General features: G+C 38.4%; 1 protein-coding gene across 1 annotated transcript in view; it reads right to left on the bottom strand.

Annotated features, from left to right (window-relative positions):
• LOC150079257 (dnaJ homolog subfamily C member 11) overlaps nt 1-18,669 on the bottom strand; it is a 247,344-nt gene that overhangs the window by 206,849 nt on the left and 21,826 nt on the right. Inside the window, exon 2 of the mRNA XM_090384090.1 lies at nt 12,046-12,175. Within this exon, the coding sequence (XP_090240216.1) occupies nt 12,046-12,175 (130 nt within the window). The remainder of the gene's footprint in view (nt 1-12,045; nt 12,176-18,669) is intronic.

Raw genomic sequence — 18,669 nt, 5'->3', positions numbered from 1 at the left:
ATGCTGTGCACACAAATGGTCTGTCCCACAATGTTGCAAGTCACATGACCACAGTTGTGGATATAAATGCAACAGAGCAACCTTTCTAGTATCAGTTAAGCTTACAAACCGTAGCAAGAATGGGGAAAATGAGTGATCTAACGGACTTTGAACATGGCATGGTAGTAGGTGCAAGACGTGCTGGACAAAGCATCTCTGAAACGGCAGTTCTCCTGAACTTTCCACACACCACAGCTTCCAGGGTGTATCGAGAATGGTGCAACGAACAGAAAACACCCCCTAAACGGCACTCCTGTGGAAGAAAATCACTTGTTGATGAGAGAGGTCAGAGGAGGATGGCTAGAATTGTGCAAGCAAACAAAATATTGCAATAGACCACTAGTCACACTTTGTGGCGAATGGGCTACAACAGACGACGGCCACATCATGTACCTTTGTTATCAATGAAGAAAAGACAGCACGCCTCCTGTGGGCACAGCAATACCACTAGACTATTGAGGATTGGTTAACAGTTGCTGTGTCTGACAAATCGAAGTTCCCGGTGCATCATGTTGATGGAAGGCTCAGAATTTGGTGAAAACAACATGAATCCATGGACCCGTCATGTGTGACGATTACTGTTCAAGGTTTTGTTTGTTTGTTTGTTTGTTATTTGGTTTTTAGGAGCATTAGCAACTAAGGCCATATTGCTACGGGATATGCGGTGGTCATTCCCTGACCTTTCCGCATCCTCCGTATTTGGTGGTGACGACTGTGCAAGGTGGTGGGGGCAGTGTTATAGTGTGGGGAATGTTGAACATCTTTAGGATGAGATGGAACCAATTGAACATCTTGGGGATGAGCTGGAAAGGGCTGTTCGCTGCAGGGTACACCTCCATCGAATCTCAAGGTACTGCTTAACACACTCATGTCTGCATGATACTCCATTCCTGCATGTTTTCAGCATCTTGATGAATTCAAGCAGTTTTGAAGGCTAAAGTAGGCTCAACACGCTACTAGGTAGGTGTACCTAATAAAGTGGCAGCATAATGTATATATATATATAATAACTTTATTTATCTTCAATTTGCTATAAATAGAACGAATAGTAGTAGTACTAGTAGTGGCATGTGATGCAAGTAACAAGTGTCCTTAAATCCAGTTCATCCTTAAATTTATTTATCCTATCAACCTCCACAACGACAGATGGAAGTTTGTTCCAGCAATTAACCACCCGCTGGCTAAAGGCAAATTTCCGCACATTTATTCTATATCTGTCTTTTCTTAATTTGAATTTATGCCCCCTTAGATTCATAATCTGAACAAGTGGAAGGATCCCATCAGAATTCAGCGGGCTCAACCCATTCAAGGCATTATACACCTCAATCAGATCACCACGCAGGTGCCTAGTCTCCAGCCACTGCAATCTGCAGAACCTAAGCCTCTCTTGGTAAGAGGATCCCTTCATTCCCCTCACCAATCTTGCCCTTCTCTGTACATGCTCAAGCAAATCTACATCCTTCCTAAAATGAGGCCTCCAGACCTGTACGCAGTACTCAAGGTGTGGCCTGACCATTGCCTTATACAGAGGGACAATCACCTCCTTTTCCCTGCTAGCAAAATTCCTATATATCATTGACAAAACCCCATGACCTGCCCTGGCAGCCTGTCTGCATTGCTCAGAAACCTTCATATCTGACTGCACAATTACTTCTAGGTCTTTTTCATTTTCTACCACCTTAAGTGTAGTAAAACACAGTTGGTACGTTTCTCTGGGGTTACTTCTACCCATATGCAGTACTTTGCATTTGTCAAGGTTAAACTTCAGTTGCCACTTCATAGCCCATCTGCCCAAATTTTCTAGATCCTATTGCAGTAGCACACTGCCATTACTGTCATTAACAACCCTGCCAACCTTTGTATCATCTGCAAACTTAGACGCTAAGCCTGATATACCTTCATCAATATCACATTGATAATACAAAACAACAGAGGACCCAACACCAAACCCTGCGGGACTCCACTAATAACATTAGTCCACGAAGAGCAGCACCCACTCAACCATCCTTTTATCCATTGTAGCAACTTACCCCTAATACCATTCTGCTCCAATTTGTACAATAGTCTTCCATGCGCAACAGTGTTAAAAGCTTTCCTGAAATCCAAATATATGATTTCGAAATTATTTTTTGCATCCAGTTCCTTTGTAACTAAGGATTTATAACATCATGATATCCTATCAAATTTGTCAGACAAGACATTCCCTTAACAAACCCATGCTGTGTCTGAATTATTGCTGCAGTCCTGTCTAGATGATCCTGCAATGCATCTTTAACCAGTGACTCCATTATTTTACCCGGAACAGAAGTTAAACTAACTGGTCTGTAATTACTCGTTTCACCCTTTGATCCCCCTTTGTGAATTGGGGATACATTTGCACATCTCCAGTCCGTGGGGACCTCCCCTGTGTCCAAGGATGCTCTTATAATTATGGCTAAGGGTTTGCTTAGTTGCTTTGCTGCTTCCTTTAATATAATTGGATAGATCCCATCCACCCCATTTGCCTTTCTTATGTTTAACTTCAACAATTTCTCCTCCACTTTGCTCTCAGTTATTAAAAAAATCATTAAGCACCCTGTTACAATTTGATAACTTTCTGCCATTTTCAAACCTTAATAACTCCTCACATGTGAATGTAGATGCAAAATACTCATTCAGTTTGTTTCCTATCTGAGCAGGATCATCAACAGTCGAACCATTGATATCAAGTGGACCAATCAGATTCATCCCCTTCCTTTTAGAGTTTATATAAATAAAGAAATCCTTGCTGTTTTTCTTAGCATCTTTTGCCAAAGATTTCTCGTAATCTGACTTCACCTGCCTAACTTCCTTTGTGACCTGATTACAGACTAGCTTATATAGGCAATAGGCTTCTGAATCGCTTGATAATTTATATGCATCCCATGCATTTTTCTTCTCTGTCACGAGTCTCATTACTTCATTTGATAAACATTCAGGCCTAAACCTTGAACAATATTTCTTAATAGGTATGAAACTTTTACTAGCATCCACGATTAATTCCTTGAATGCTTCCCACTTAGAATTTGCTGTTGGTAACATCGTCAGTTGATCCCACTGTTCACAATTTAAAAACTGTCTGAGACCACTGTACTCACCTTTACGGAAGCAAAAACCCTTTCCTTTACCCGTGATGGTAATTATATCTTTAAATAAATCCCACATCAGTACACTGTGATCACTGACACCTAGTGGTTCTTTTATCTGCAAATTCTTAATACACGAATGATCATTGCTGATAACCAGATCAAGAGTATTACCCTTTCTGGTTGCCTCTCGAACATGCTGCTGCAGAAAACAATCATCCAATAAATCCACAAAAGTCTTACTAGTGTGTGAGTGACCAACCCACAAGTTCCAGTCAATATCTGGGAAGTGAAAATCCCCCATTATAAGACATTCTGATTTACTAGCCCACTCTATTTCTCTGTACAATTGTTCATTGTACTCATTCGAGTCATTAGGCCTATAACACACTCCTACTCTTATTTTTGCTTTTGCAGTGCTTATGTCACACCAAACTGACTCAACAGTGCACTGTTCATCTATATCAACTGGATGCACTTCTTTTGATTTTATATTTTTCTTAATTAACAGCATAACACCTCCTCCCTTCCTATCCTTTCTGTACACATTGGACTCCCCAAATTCCAGTTCTGCATTCCTTATATCTGTGTGACACCACGTCTCTGCTATCCCAACAATATCCACCTTTGATGTCTTGACCAACACTTCAAATTCATCAAATTTATTTACTATACTTCTAGCATTGGTATACATGCAAGTATACATATACCTATCCTTATTATTAGTTACCCTAACACATCCCATATACCCACCTGTTTCACGATGACTGCCATCAGTCCTTGAAACCCCCAGCACCCCTCGCTCCAGGTTGCTACTTATTCCAATAGAAGTTGTGCAAGAATCACCTTCAACTCTGCCTATGGCTACTTTTAACCTTTTAGTCTGTGAATCCCCCCAAGCTAGCAGTTTTCCAACCCACCTAACACTATCTCGATAGCATCAGCAAATATTCTTGCACCCTTTCTATTTAAGTGTATCCCATTCCTGTAGAAGCAGTCTCTCCTGTTAACAAGTACAGACCACGCTGAAAAAAATTCTACCCCTTGAGCCTTGCACATTCCCTCCAAGGCTGAATTGATTGACAAGGCTCTCATCATGTATTCCCTCCTATTGTGTCTGGGCAAAATTGCAGACACTTTCAAATTTAAAATAATTTGAAATATGTAAAACAATTATATATATTAATCGTATTGAATACATGTCTACATGTCATGCAGACATGAATGGTATCTTATGTAGAACGGAACCAGGACATCAGTTCAACTCCGCCTTTGTACACTGTGTTGATGTTCTATTTACGAAATTTGTTGTGATTCTATCAGTATATTTTTTAAGAAAATAAACACATATTACTTGATACCTTCTGAACGTTTTGCAGACCCCCCGGAACTGGTCTACGGAAACCCAGGGGTCCATGGACCCCAGTTAGGGAAACACTGTCACAGAACATACACCAAAGTTCAAATTCAATCCTAAAAAATCAGTTTTAGGGAAAAATTATGTTACCATCCAGAAACGGAAAATTTTCAAAATAAATTAGGAACACCATCCTATAGCAAAAAATTTTAAAAATAAATGATGCTTGCTAATGACGGCAAGAAAATTATGGCGGCTGATGTGATGTAACTGGTGACATCACGTCCATGGCCTAATTATGTGCAAGGGATCGTGGGACACAAATGTGTTACTACACCACCCCTATCTGCTACCTTATCATCCCCCTCCCTTCCTTTTCTTCATTGTATATAAACACTGTCATAAATCCAGAGCTGGCCCATGTAATTTTCTAGCTATACGGACTAGCTAAGGATGCTCAGAGCTATGAATAACTTTATCCATTCATCTCAAACTCACCATGATTCAGAGAGATTATCAGATAGTTGCTGTTAATATTTTATATTAAATTATAAAGATTAACACTGAAATGTTACCTAAGAGGAGCTAATTGAAAACTTGGAAGACAACAATGGAGATGGACAGATGAAATTCGAGAGTTCGTGGGTAGTAAATGGATAGCCATTGCACAAAGCAGAAGGAATTGGAAAGTTGCTGGATAGGCCTGCATCCTGCAGTGGATTGAATATGGCTGACAATGCCCATCTAAGCAGACACCATGCTGTGGCTACCTAGTTGGCATGGTGTTGGATGCAGACACTGGCCAGTAGGGTTTGACCCTTGGCCAGTGTGGGATAGTGTTCAAAAATGGAACTCCAACATAGGGATCCTTTCCCTATGATCTTTCATTCCTACCATGTGGGATAGTTGTTCTCTCACTTCCCCCACCCTGGGTGAACCCTTCCCCTTTGCCTGGTGGGTCACCCCCACTGCCATCTATCCCCAGGTCCTGGGGATAGTTGACCTGGGGGTGACCTGGCAGACCCCCTTCTGCCCTCACCTTCAAACAGGTGGGTGCCTTCACTATTGTCCCCCCCTCTCTCTACCACTTTAGCCCCCTCCCACTTGCTATCTCCCCATTATTCCTTTCTAAGTTTCACTTTTTTTTTAAACTGGGCACTCCCTGTCTGTAGCCTTGGCTACCACAGGATTTGTCCCACCAGTGCTTTACACTCCCTACTGCCCAGCCCACCTCCTTGTGGCACCAGATGGTAAACTAACAGTTTTTGAGTGAAAACAAAGGCCCCTAGGATAAGGGGGCCTTTATTTTCTTGGGGGAAACCCCCAGATCCGCATTACAGTTAACACTATACACTATGTTCTAAAGAGTTCCAGAACTAGGGGTTATAAATTCAAATTACAGGGCTTGATGTTTAGATTAGATTATAGGAAGTTTCTTTTAGCCAGCGAGTCTTTGACAGCGGGAAGAAGTTGCCCTCGCAATTAGTTGAGGCTGACAGTTTGCATAAATTAAAAGGTCAAACTGGATACTTACCTATGTGAGGAGGGAAGCATATAATATGTGTTTTCTTATCTATTTTGTTGGGCATTTTTTTTTTTTTTTTTTTGCCAGTGCAGAAAAAGCCTCTAGCTTTCTTGCACTACATGGCGAATACTATTACTATTATTACTATAACTAATTCAACAAAATAGACTTTTTTGTATTATATTAAATTAAAATATGTCAGTCAAAGTTCAATGTTATCTCAAGCATGGAGCTGGGTGCAGTGGACCTCTTACACCTGCCTAAGAACTGGCCTTGATCCTGGCCTGAAACTTATTTAATACTGAGCCAAAAGCTTCAGAAAAATTCTGCTCAAGCAGAATTTGTAACTGAATCTCAATTACCACAAAATAACTGGGATTCATTTACTGAATGTAAGATGAAAAACTGCTAATTAATTTAGAAATCAGGTCTTTGGTTTGTTTGGTTTTTTTTTTTAAGGAGCATTAGCAACTAAGGCCATATTGCTCCGGGTCATGCGGTGGTCATTCCCTGACCTTTCCGCATCCTCCGTATTTGGTGGTGACGGGCTCGAACCCCGGTTTAATCAAGAAGCGTGTGCTACGCACTGCTGCTCCTTCCCACCTGGCTATGGAGGTGCCAGAAATCAGGTCTTAATCAAGCTCAAACTAGTTAACAAAGTTAAAGTTCAACCAAAGTCCTGCACTTGTTACAGCTAAAATCAAAACAAACAAATGTTTTCCAAAATTTTAGCATTATAGGATGAGGTCATCATCATAAACAGTATAATTCCAGAAAAGAGTTTGAACAGACCAATTTCAGCTGAGTTTTACTGCAAAGACAATTTCATGCACCACCTGTTTCAGCCTGCATATCACCACAAGCCTGTGTAATACATGTGAAATCTGCTGTAACCAATTCTTCCAGGAAATACAAAAGTGCACACTTTTTTCTCTGCATTATAAATTTAAAATTTAAGTTACTTATTTACTTTTACCACTTTTATATGATGTTTCTTTTAGATATGTAGCACTATTGCGTAACCAAATCTTGATTATCAATATTAAAACTACATATAAAGAATCTCACAAACAAACAAAAAAAAAAAAAATTTAACTAGGTACAACGTTTTCCATGAAATTTCTCATCTGTAATGAATCAATGGTAGTCACGAGCATGAGAATGATAAATTGATAATATTTTCAATCAATAATTAATCATAATTTTTATATACACAACTTTTCAACTGTTTTTGAAGTTTAATTTGATATCTACATATATACAATAGCAGTACCCAAGCAGGAGTGCCCAGTAGCTTTCAACTTCATACTTGTAGAAAAATACAGTGGATTCCAGTTATTTGTACCACTGGTTAATCGGAGCAGCCCGATTAATGGGCTGCCCCGATTATTTGGGGCAAATCTTAAAAAACAGAAACCAATCAAGAAAATAGCCAGGGTTTACTTCGCTTAATTGGGACAGCATGCCATTTAATCGGGGCAGGAGACCGCAGCACTGGAGATTACCCTACGATTGTCTCCGACGGTACCACGTGGTTCGGTCGAAATTCTGGAGGCCACAACCATAAAATAATAAAAACAATTAGCAGTCACCTGTTTATTGGGCTTTTCTGTTAATGAAATCTATCATAAACGGACAGTAAACTCGATCTTATTGAATTTGCGATAATACCGACAGCTGGAATTCTGTGGGTTATTATGATGAAATGTGTTTACACTTCCATGAAATTCTCAATCATATAAAAAAATTAATTTTCAGATCTTCTCGTGATTCCTATTTTTAAAGCTTTGTAACTCGTTACTCCGTTCTCACGTGCGCGTATTGTGTTACTTGCAATTTGTGTGCCGTGTTCTTTGTTATTGATTGCTTATCTTTTTACTGTTTTAAATTTTAACCCTCCCCCCCACCCACAAATGTCAGTGAACAGAAATGTCAACTAGTTCGTATGTACATATTACAGTACATATTAATTGTTCCGATTTTCATGTATCATTTATTTTTTTAATTGGTAAGGTAATAAAGGGTAAATTTGTGCTTAATATATCTTTACTTTTATAGCCTGTGGATATTATTCCTCCTATTTTCTCTAATTAGAATCGCTGTTTAATAGAATTAAAATTCAATTCACAAACGTGATCACAATGACCGGCGCTTACTGCACATCATATAGTGAACGGTACTTTAGCATGTTGAATTCGTCGTAACGTGATTTGATTGTACAGTGAACCAATTGTAAAGAGGGGGGGGGGGTACATTGTATTTTTAACTATTTACGTGAAACTTCGGATAATTGGGGCAGCCGCTTAATCGGGCCAAAATGCACTAGTCCCGATGTGTCCCAAATAACCGGAATGGACTGTATATAAAAAATTGAACAGATCATATGAATATTGCATATTTAAATATCCATCTGGTTGTGGTTTAATTACATGTGATATCAATGTTGTCACTTGTAAAATTACAGAAAAAAATCAGCAAATATTGTATTTTATTGTGAACGAAGGTCACGGATGATCCTCAAACTTTTAAGTGACTATAATCAAGTCTTGTGAATTATCCATATAAATAGTACCCACTGTGGCAGAAATTATCAGTAAAAGCAGTCATTGATGAAAAATAAATTTGTATAAAAATCATATTGAAATCACTACTTTGTTAAAAGTTTGTAAGAGATTTCAGCAGCCAAATTTCATTGTATTAATGTATCAAGGCATTTAGTACAAAATATCACCAAAATGTTGCAAATAGTGAATTTCTTAACAATTAAACAGGCCAGAATCAGCATCACAAAATATTTCTCACTGACAATTGACATTGTGTACATCTAACCAAACAACAATAAGCAGCCAGTGGCAATCATTTGGCACAAGAATGATTGCAATGGAAAACAGCATTATAACATCACAAGTTTGCTTGACAAAAAAAAAAAAGCATTTTAAAATCTGGGACAAATGAAATGATGCATTAAACAAATATTGGAATGCCAAACAGCTTACATTTTAAACTTACTGGTCACATTTTAAGTTAAGGTAATGTTTGTCCAGTGCAAATGTATGAGGGAAGTTGTTCATTTGATTTCAAAACTCATTTCCAAGGTGGTAAAGGCCAAATTAGTAAGTCAGGGTGCTTTACAGACAATGGCATAGGTCCAATTGTATATGAAGCTACCTTAAATAATTATGACTATAGTGACATTAAGAATATTCTGCCAGCCTTCAATGATGCAAAACAAAGAAAGAAGCTCTGTGACTAGCTGTTTTAATAAGACGTGACATGTCACAGAAAAAAAAAAAAAAAAAAAAGTTATTAATTGGTTTAAAAATCGGAAAATTGTCCGATTTTTAAATCGGAAGGATTAAGTTCTTATGGGAAAAAAAACTAGATAAAATATTTCTGTAAAACTTGTGCTAATTTTTTGCCAAAAATAAGTTAAAATTGCAGTTGTTATTAATACGTTTTGTAAGGTTCGTGTCTGGGAACTTTACTGCTACACCTCATATATTTTTTATTAATTTTTTAAATTATTTAAAAAAATTCTTGCCATGGGAAAAAGCCACATACCATTAAGTTTAGTAGTGAGCAACATTTGTGAAAATGAAACTTTGTAACTGGAGCTGTTTATGCTGGCACAGTTCATTTTCACATGGGAAAATGAACTTCATATTCTTCAATATTTGAACTCATATTGTTTACTTAAGATGGTGCATCTCAACAATTCAAGCTGTTCCTAAAACATGTGGTGATAGCACACTACCAGAATTGGACAGAAAACACCCTACTAATTTTAAATTCATATTTTTAATGATTGCATAGATTAGGTTTAATGAAAATGTGTTATTTTATTTGTTTATGGCCAAACTTCTTCATTAACAAAACAATTAATGATGCAAATCAAAAGGAAATGCAATAATTGAGGAATTCGAAAACTATCATTTTTATCATTCTGACAGACCTTTTTTTTTTTTGACAAAAAAGGTCTCCGCAATGTTCTGCAGAGGTATGTGCCTGCTGAACTGTTAAGGTCTCCAGTTTCTGATGGAGTACAAACCCAGACCTCTCCAAACAAGTTAAAAGCAGCAAATAACTATACAGTCAGTCCTCGTACAGCACGATAGTTGTGTTCCTAGAAACCCTCGTGCAATGCAAAATCATGCGATATAAACAACAGGCCCTATGGGAAAAATAGGGTTAGGTGCCGACCACCCAAGAATGAACACACATTTGTAACGAAAACATTACCAAACACAATAAATAATCGTAATAAAATAGTTAAGTATTTTATTATGACTATTACGTAATAAAATATTGCTAATGCTTTTGCTTCTATCGTAAGCAAACTTGTTTTTTGTTTGATTTTCTATTCAAGCAGATTATAGCCGTTCCATCTCTTACAATTCTTTGTGTCTTAATCTAATGGATTTTAATTACACTTTGAGTTGTTCCTGCTATGAAAGTTTTTTTTATTTTCTCTGCATTCTTTGTAATTCTCAGCTTTGCCTCATTTAGGTCTGTAGCACAAGCAATATCACATGGTCTTTCATTTCGCTCACTGCATTTCACAATTTAACATTTTTTCTCTATCGACAGAGGCAAACTGGCCATAAGCCTTACCGGGGAAACCCCGGTGGGCCAGAGGCCGGTGTGATTTTGGCCATAAACGCTAGTATGAGGCCACTACAAATTTTTCCGGGTAAGAATTTTTGACCCAGTCCGCCTCTGTTTATCGATATTGCTTTTCTTTTTCTCTCTGAATCTGTAGTGTCTTCACCAGGACGCTTCCTTTTCACACCTTTTAAGTATTTTGCTAATTTTTAGGGAATAAAGCACAATTACAAAACGAGGAGGCATGTTTGATACACATAAACAAAGCTGCACGCGTGTAGCAACTGAATAAACAACACCGTAAAGGCAGAGATACACTATTAACACCTCACATTTTACTAAAGCACATTTCTAGGGGTTACTACCATAAAACAATAAAAACAATTTCCAGTTGTGTTTCTGCTAGTGGAATATGTTATAAACTGGTAGTAAACTCGATCTAATTGCATTTGCGATTATACCGATAGCTGGAATTGTGTTGGTTTTTAAGTTATTATGGTGAAATGTGTTTCCCCTTCACTGATATAAAAAACATAAATACATTTTCAGAATCTTCTCTTCATTCCTATCATGTTGCATTCGGTTGGGGTGATTCCGAATTCGACTTTTCTTGTAAACACAGGCGAATCGTGCATAAGCGAATTCGGTTCGTGTTATATAAGATATTGTTCCCCTATTTATAAATCGTGTATGATCGAATTTGTGTAGTGTAAACACGTGTTATACGAGGACTGACTGTACTGTCATAGACAAAAATGATGTAATACAGATTAAAAAAACCTTCAAAAGTGAATAAAGTAAAAGAGAAGAAAATGATGAATTTGACAGTGATCATAACACAGATACATAAAAGGAGGAGATCGTTCAGATGGTGAATGAGCCCGAAACAAACAAAATAGCTTTATATAACATTTGTCCTCTTATGCTTAATCCGCCACAAGAAATGAAGATAATCAGTTCATTTAGCTATTTCAATAAACAACTAAATTATGGTAAGGTACCCTTCTGGTGTGCTAATTCCAGGTTTAGAGATACCTAAATCAAGAGCACGAGCTGCTTGAATGGGCTGAGTAAACTAAACATTTAGTCACATGACAGAAACAAGGTAAATAATTTAAACCGAGCAGTTCATAAGTTGCAGTAAGTCACAATCAGAAACATCCCTGAAAGGTAGATGAAGTTCAACAGGCTCAGCAAAAAATATCTTTCTGAATTAAAGGTGCAAAAAACACTGTGCAGATTTCTATAGTACTCACCCTGAACTGGGTTAATATAAAGTAATATAATTCATGGGAAAGAAACATGTCTGTTCTGACTTTCTGGCCTCTATAAAATCCAGCACCCATACTTTGGACCCATTTTTGGAATGCATATACCCAATTTGTCATGCAGCGACCTGATACACATAAAATACATACCTTCATAAGCGCTTTTTGTCTTATTAAATAAAACTTCTGCATCTTTTTTCAACAAAGCATCTGTATGCTTATCGGGATGATACAATTTACTCAGTCTACGGTACGCATTTGTTATATCCTCCTGACTGGCCTATTAGAAAACATTAATGAATGAGATCAATATAAACTTAGAATTAAAAAAGGTTTAAAAAACATCAACTATAAAACACAAATACAGGGTTGTTAAAATGAAAGTATCTCTATGTAGATGGCTCTGGAGCGAGTTCTAAGGCTCGTACTGAACAAACATTTGGACAACAGGTACAATAAAGAATGCACTCGCCATTTATTGGAAAAAAAAAATTGTGACAAAATTTGTCACTGATTGGCTTGTAACTATCTTAGTTATGATTATGCAAATAACGTAAGTTATTTGCATAATCGTAAGTTATTTCCAGAGCGCCACTACTCAGCTCTACTGTACTGTATAAAAGCAAAGCAGTCTCTTCAAAATCATACAGTAGATGTTTGCCTGAACTACAGAGCAATGCCAACAACATTGCAGGAAAAGATGCTATTAGTGAAGCTGTACTATCAGAACAGCAACAATGCAGCTGCGGCTGGCAGAGAATTCCAGCATCAGAAGTGCATAAGGCATGGGCAGACCTATGATTGTTTGTGCTGTCTGCAAAATGATTGCGAAATTTGAAGCGACAGGACAGCTCAGTGTTCAACCAGGTAGAGGTCGAAAACGAGTGGACTACACTCATGTTGAAGATGTGGCTATGGATTCATCAAGTCAATCACCATGCGGTAGCACAAGTGTGCCAGCTGTTTCTCGTGAAGTGGACATGCCATTCCACTGTAAGGCTAGTAATGCGTCAGATGTTGTGGTACTATCCTTACAAGATACACATGCTACAGCAGCTAAAGCATGGTGATGCATGCAGATATTCATTTCACATACGCACTTCAGTTTCTGGTGCAAATGACAGTGGATATCACTTGGCCATGGAACATCCTTTGGAGTGATGAAGCACACTTCTACTTAAATGGACAAGTGAATATGCACAACTGTCACATTTGGGCAACAGAAAACCCTTGAGTTATCCAAGAGGCCCCATTGAATTCTCTAAAAGTGACAGTGTGGTGTGGATTTACGGCCACATTCATGATTGGGCCATATTTTTTTGAACAGGCAACACCGACTGAACCCCACACTTGTTCCATCACTGGACAGCGATATTATGAAATGTTGGCAAATTTTGCAATACCAGAGCTGCAACAACATGGGTGCCTTCAGGATACCATATTCATGCAAGATGGTGCACCACCCCACAACGACCGTTGTGTTCAAAGATTGCTAAGACAACACTTTACAGACGAACAGGTCAACAGCCGTTGTTTCCAGACATCTTGGTCACCTTGATTGCCGGATCTCAACCCATGCGACTTCTGGTTGTGGGGATTTTTGAAGAACCAGGTGTATCGGGAAGGATGTCAAACTCTGGCAGATCTTTAAGGACAGCATTAGACGTCATGTGCTGGCTATTCCAGTTAACATGTTACGTACTGCTGTAGAAAATGCTGTTCTTCAAATGGAAACTGTTGTTGACCAAAATGGAGGAAACATTGAACAATTGTAGTGCTGTTCAAGTGATTTGTATTGCCACAGCACCATATAGTGACAAATTTGGTAACTAATCCCTTTTTTCCAATAAACAGGAATAAACCTTTTTTCCAATAAACAATAAAAATTTTCTGACAGAATCTCAGTTATCGGTTGATTCAACTACTGCTCATCTCAGATGCCCAAATTATTCGCTGTATGATTCCTTTCGCCTCAAAGGTGGTACTTGTGCATATGTCCGTTCTGATATTCCCTGTCAGAGACTTGGCAATTTGGAATCTCCTCTCTTTGATCTTCTCTGGCTTAAAATCTCTCTACCTCATTGTGTCAAATTCATCTGTTGTCTCTACCGTTCTCCCAACTCCACCAATCACTTGGAGCTCTTTGACTTCCTCTCGTTGCAACTTGACTTTCTCCAGTCCAACTTTCCTAACAGTGAGGTAATTTTCCTTGGTGATTTTAATGTTCACAACTCCAGCTGGCTTCCGTTTTCTAGTCACACCGACCCAGCAGGTCGAGATGCTGAGGCTTTTGCAATTACTAATGACATAGCACAGATTGTTCATTTACCTACAAGAATACCGGACAATCCTATTCATATTCCCAACCTCGTGTTGTTTGGCATTACAAGAATGCAAAATGGGATGACCTGCGAGACTTCTTTTCTTCTTTTCCTTGGTCAGATTACTGTTTCAAAACTTCTGATGTCAACGTTTGCTCAGATTGTGTCAGTGAAATTATTCTTGCAGGAATGGAATCCTTTATCCCACACTCCACTTTAAAATCTCGTCCTTTATCTAAACCTTGGTTTTCCAATAAATGTGCTAAGGCTGTCCAAGAGAAGAATGTTGCATATCGTAATTGGCTTGTTTCTAATTCTTCAGTTTCATTTTCTGCCTACACCAAAGCTCGCAACAATTGTAAAGGAGTTATTAATCAGTCCAAACTAGAGTTTGAACAGGCTAAGAGTAGAAAACTTGCTTCTTGCCCTAATGGTAGCCGAGCATTCTGGTCTCTTGCCAAAGCTATTGGCCGCAACTTTTGCCCATCTCTGCTCCCACCTCTGTCCAAACCAGATGGTTCTGTTGTCACTTCAAGCCAAGGATAAAGCTGACCTGCTAGCATCCCATTTTTCTTCCAGCTCATGTATTAATGATCTTGGTAAAACACCTCCCACCATTCCCAACACGCTCCATTCAATGCCTCCTGTGGTCTTCCATCAAAAGGATATCAGAAGGATTTTGATGAATCTTGATGCTAAGAAAGCACCAGGTCCTGATGGTATTTCTCCGCTTGTTCTCAAAACCTGTGCTCCTGAACTTACTCCTATTCTCTGCCGCCTTTTTTCACTTTCTTATTCCAAAGGTGTTTTTCCTTCTGCTTGGAAATTTGCTCATATCCAGCCAGTTCCTAAAAAGGGTGACAAATCCCTCCCATCCAATTATTGTCCCATTGCAATTACTTCTACTCTTTCTAAAGTAATGGAGAAATCAATTAACCACCAACTCTTAAACTACCTAGAAACCTTCCGTCTGATCAACGATCACCAGTATGGATTCCGCCAGTGTCGATTCACTGGTGATATTCTGGCTTATGTTACCCATTTATGGACTAATTCAATGGAAAGGTTCGGTGAAACACAAGTAGTTGCTCTTGACATCTCAAAGGCTTTTGATCATATTTGGCATAAAGGTCTTCTAAACAAGCTTCCATCTTATGGTTTGCCAACTGTTTTTAGTAATTGGTTATCCAGTTTTCTCTCTGATCGCTCACTGAGGGTGATGGTAGATGGCTCTCTGTCTTCTAACTTCTCCACTAATACCGGTGTCCCCTAAGGTTCAGTTCTTTCCCCCACTCTTTTCCTCTTGTATATCAATGACCTTCTTCCATTGACTAGAAATCCTATCCATAGTTTTGCCGATGATAGCACATTGCATTCAACTTTCCATTTTGAGAAACCTTGTCCTGCTCAATCCGCTTCAACTTCTCGAAAATCTGCTACCAATTCCTTAAATGCCAATCTTCAGGTAATTCTCCAGTGGGGCAAAGACAACTTAGTTGATTTCAACCCTTCTAAAACTCAGTCTTGTCTTATATCTTGCAAAAAGGATTCTTCTGCTCCTATGCTTATATTTGGTGACACTCCGATTTCTAGGCAAAAGGATATATCTCTTTTGGGGATTACCCTGACTTCTAATCTCTCTTGGCACAAGCACATTACAAATATTGCTTCCTCTGCATCTAAAAAACTTGGTTTTCTCTTTCGCTTTCGGCGTTACTTTTCTTCCAAACAGCTGCTCACTCTGTATAAATCGCAAATCCGCCCTGCTATGGAATATTGTTCCCACATCTGGGGTGGTGCCCCCAAAACCTCTCTCAGGCTTCTTGATTCCATTCAGAAGAGGGCAGTTAGGTTAATTAATGATTCATCTCTAACAGAGTCTCTCCACTCGCTGTCTCATAGACGCACTGTTTCTGCTGCATGCCTCTTCTACAGATACTTCCATGGGCACTGTTCTTCTGAATTGGCTTCTATAATTCCTGCTCTCTCTTTCAAAACAGTCCGAACACGTGCCGCCACCAGCCAACATCCATTTACTGTCCAACTTCAAACACACAGAACCAACTTTTCATCTTCCTCATTTATTCATTCAACTGCCGTTTTCTGGAACAACCTTCCTTCATACGTATTTCCTGAAAATTACAATCTACAGAAGTTCAAGTCCAATGTCAACAAATATCTTCTTTTGTCTTCTCAACCTCCAACCCAAGCACGGTACTAAGTACTATAGGTTCTAATACCTCTGGTGTTTGGGGTTCACATAAAAAAAAAAAAAAAAAAAACAGCAAGCGCATTCTTTATTGTACCTTTTGTCCAAATTTCTCTTCAGTACAGGCCTTAGAATTCGCTCCAGAGCCCTCTACATAGGGATACTTTAATTTTAACAACCCTGTACATTAATACAAGCAAATCATATATGCTGTTCGACACAAGAGTACTAGGACTAGAAAGTTTCTCATATATAGGATGGTACATATATCAGTTTAGCAAGAAAAGATACAAAATGATAAATAAATTACTGAAAACAATTCACTTAAATGTAATGAAACTACATGTAAATATAATCTGAATATTAATAAAGTAATACAGGAATGAAATTTACTTCAAGATTTAAATTGTACAAATTATTTCTCAGGAAAGTAACATATGGCTTTCCCTGTATTTGTAGTAAAGTGCCACCACCATTCTGACAACAGCTTCAATGCCATCTCGCCAGCAGTCAGGCACAAAATCAGTGCAAACAAACTTGGAAAAACAATTGATACAAAGTTGCAGTGTGACAGATATCAGGTGGTGATACCGCTTGTAGTAGTACAGTATAATGATAACAAGTAGCAGTAACAGTTTTTTCCTCCAGTAATATTACAAGCCTAAGGAAACAATATAATTTGTTAGCATAAAGAATTAACATGCTATTATTAACAAATACATCAGTAAAATTGGTGCATATGTCCAGAGCCACGCCAACCCAGTGGTGCAAGTGGTGTACCACACCAAGGCAGCAATGACTAAGGGGTGGCAGAGACTAAAAGGCAGTAAAGACCAATGTTCTGTAAACACTAAAAAAGATGGTAAAGACTAAAGAGACAAAGTTTAATGTTATTGAAGAATATGTTTTGTCGTATTTTATATTATTTAGGAAACAAAATTCAAAATGATATTTTAAATATATTACAAAATAGTATAAGGACAAAATTTTTAGATAAGGAACAAATGACAATTATTTTTAAGATTTGTAATTTATATATATTTAATATATATATAATTTTGTATCTTTATTATGATACAAAAAAACAATACAATGTACCCTTCGCAGCAGGAATGCCAGGGGCTTCACACTGGCTGGTGGACAAAGGCCTTGAGGATGGGGCCCACATCGAAATTCGGGTTCATCCCCCAGGGCCAACAATATAATAAGTTTGTTAAATTATTCACAATATATTCATAAAGATATTATACAGTATTTTTGACATTATATACAATATTATACAGATATACTTTTTAAATTTATTATACTGCTCACATTACTGTGCAGTTTACCTGGTTGAGTTTAGGCCATCAAGGATCTCTCTCTCTCTCTCTCTCTCTCTCTCTCTCTCTCTCTCTCTCTCTCTCTCTCTCTCTCTCTGGTATTTGCGATCCTTGGCAAATTTGTAGAGGTTGCCGTCAATTGCTTGGACTGTGATAAGCATCTGCATGGGGGAGAAAACAGCCCCACGGTACCCCCAGGAGGCTCACATCTGGTGAGTACGGGCTTGGCAAACCCAGGGTCCTAAGCTGGATATCATCATTCTTCTCTTTCTTGGTGATGCCTTTCTACTTCTCTCTCTCTCTCACACACACAAACAGGGGGTAACTCGGGAATTTTTTTTTTTTTTTTTAGCTGGTGCAGCATAAACCTCAGGCTTCCTTGTACCATGTGGCTAATAATAATAATAATAAGATTTAGCAGTCGAGCAAAGTTTAGTGCGGTTGCCATTGCAGTTGTTCTTTGCTGGGGTGGACGATGATGTATGTGTGATCCAATGAAGGAGCCAGTATTCGGAGGAGTACACATGCTTGATATTCGTGGGGGCTGCAGATGCCCATATTTCGGAGGTGAGTAACACGACGGAGTATACAGAGGTGTATACGTACCGCCGAGTCACATCCAGATCTTTAACGTGCAGTAGTTGTTTGGTAGTCCAGCGCATTTTGCAGAATTTTGTTATGAACTTGTCAATGTGGGAGTTGAAGGTCAATTTGCAATCGAAGACGACTCCCAAGTCTGTATGTATGTTTACCACTGGAAGGAAAATGCCATCTAGAGAAGCTTGGACTTCAGTGGGTTGGTGCTTCAAAGAAAAGACAATTTGTGCTGATTTTGCAGGATTAATAACTAGTCCAAATTGATGGAGATAGGATCGTAAGTCGTGTAACTTTCGAATGATGTTTTCATTAAGGTTTGAGATAT

Source organism: Mastigoproctus giganteus, chromosome 10 (assembly GCF_048544385.1).
Source record: "Mastigoproctus giganteus isolate SK-2022 chromosome 10, ASM4854438v1, whole genome shotgun sequence".
In the NCBI taxonomy this organism is placed as follows: domain Eukaryota; kingdom Metazoa; phylum Arthropoda; class Arachnida; order Uropygi; family Thelyphonidae; genus Mastigoproctus; species Mastigoproctus giganteus.
Note: the sequence above shows the minus strand (reverse complement) of the source record. Positions and strands in the feature narration are given on the sequence as shown.